General features: G+C 68.3%; 1 protein-coding gene across 1 annotated transcript in view; it reads right to left on the reverse strand.

Annotated features, from left to right (window-relative positions):
* Nucleotides 1–6: 6 nt before the first annotated feature.
* The window catches only part of GNA15 (guanine nucleotide binding protein (G protein), alpha 15 (Gq class)), a 25,118-nt gene continuing 24,657 nt past the window's right edge, over nucleotides 7–467 (reverse strand). Inside the window, exon 7 of the mRNA XM_005858857.2 lies at nucleotides 7–240. Within this exon, the coding sequence (XP_005858919.1) occupies nucleotides 14–240 (227 nt within the window). The 3' untranslated portion in view covers nucleotides 7–13. The remainder of the gene's footprint in view (nucleotides 241–467) is intronic.

The following is a 467-nucleotide window of genomic DNA, read 5'->3' on the forward strand; positions in this document are numbered from 1 at the left end:
GGCGGGGCTTGGGTCACAGCAGGTTGATCTCGTCGAGGTAGCGGGCCAGGACCGAGTCCCGCACGTCCTTGAAGACCGTGCGGATGTTCTGCGTGTCCGTGGCGCACGTGTAGTGGCTGAAGAGGCGCCGGGAGCGCGAGCCCTTCCTGCCCCCGTCGGCGGCGTCCGCGCAGCCGGCGTACATGCCGCTGTACATGTCCAGGATGAACTGCTTGGCTGCCTCCGCGTCCTGCTTCGGGCCTGGGGGGCAGGAGTGAGGGCGTCAGGACACAGGCTCCTGGGGCAGGCGGGGGCCCCCTACTGAGACCAAGGGGGGTCTCCGGAAACTCTCTTCCGGATATGGGCAACTCAGGGCTGCAGGGACCCCCCCCCCCCCCCCCCCCCCCCCCCCCCCACCCCCCCACCCCCCCACCCATTCATCCATCCATCATCCATCCATTCATCCATCCATCCACCATCCATCCATC

The sequence above is a fragment of the Myotis brandtii genome, unplaced genomic scaffold, assembly GCF_000412655.1.
Source record: "Myotis brandtii unplaced genomic scaffold, ASM41265v1 scaffold122, whole genome shotgun sequence".
Lineage (NCBI taxonomy): Eukaryota > Metazoa > Chordata > Mammalia > Chiroptera > Vespertilionidae > Myotis > Myotis brandtii.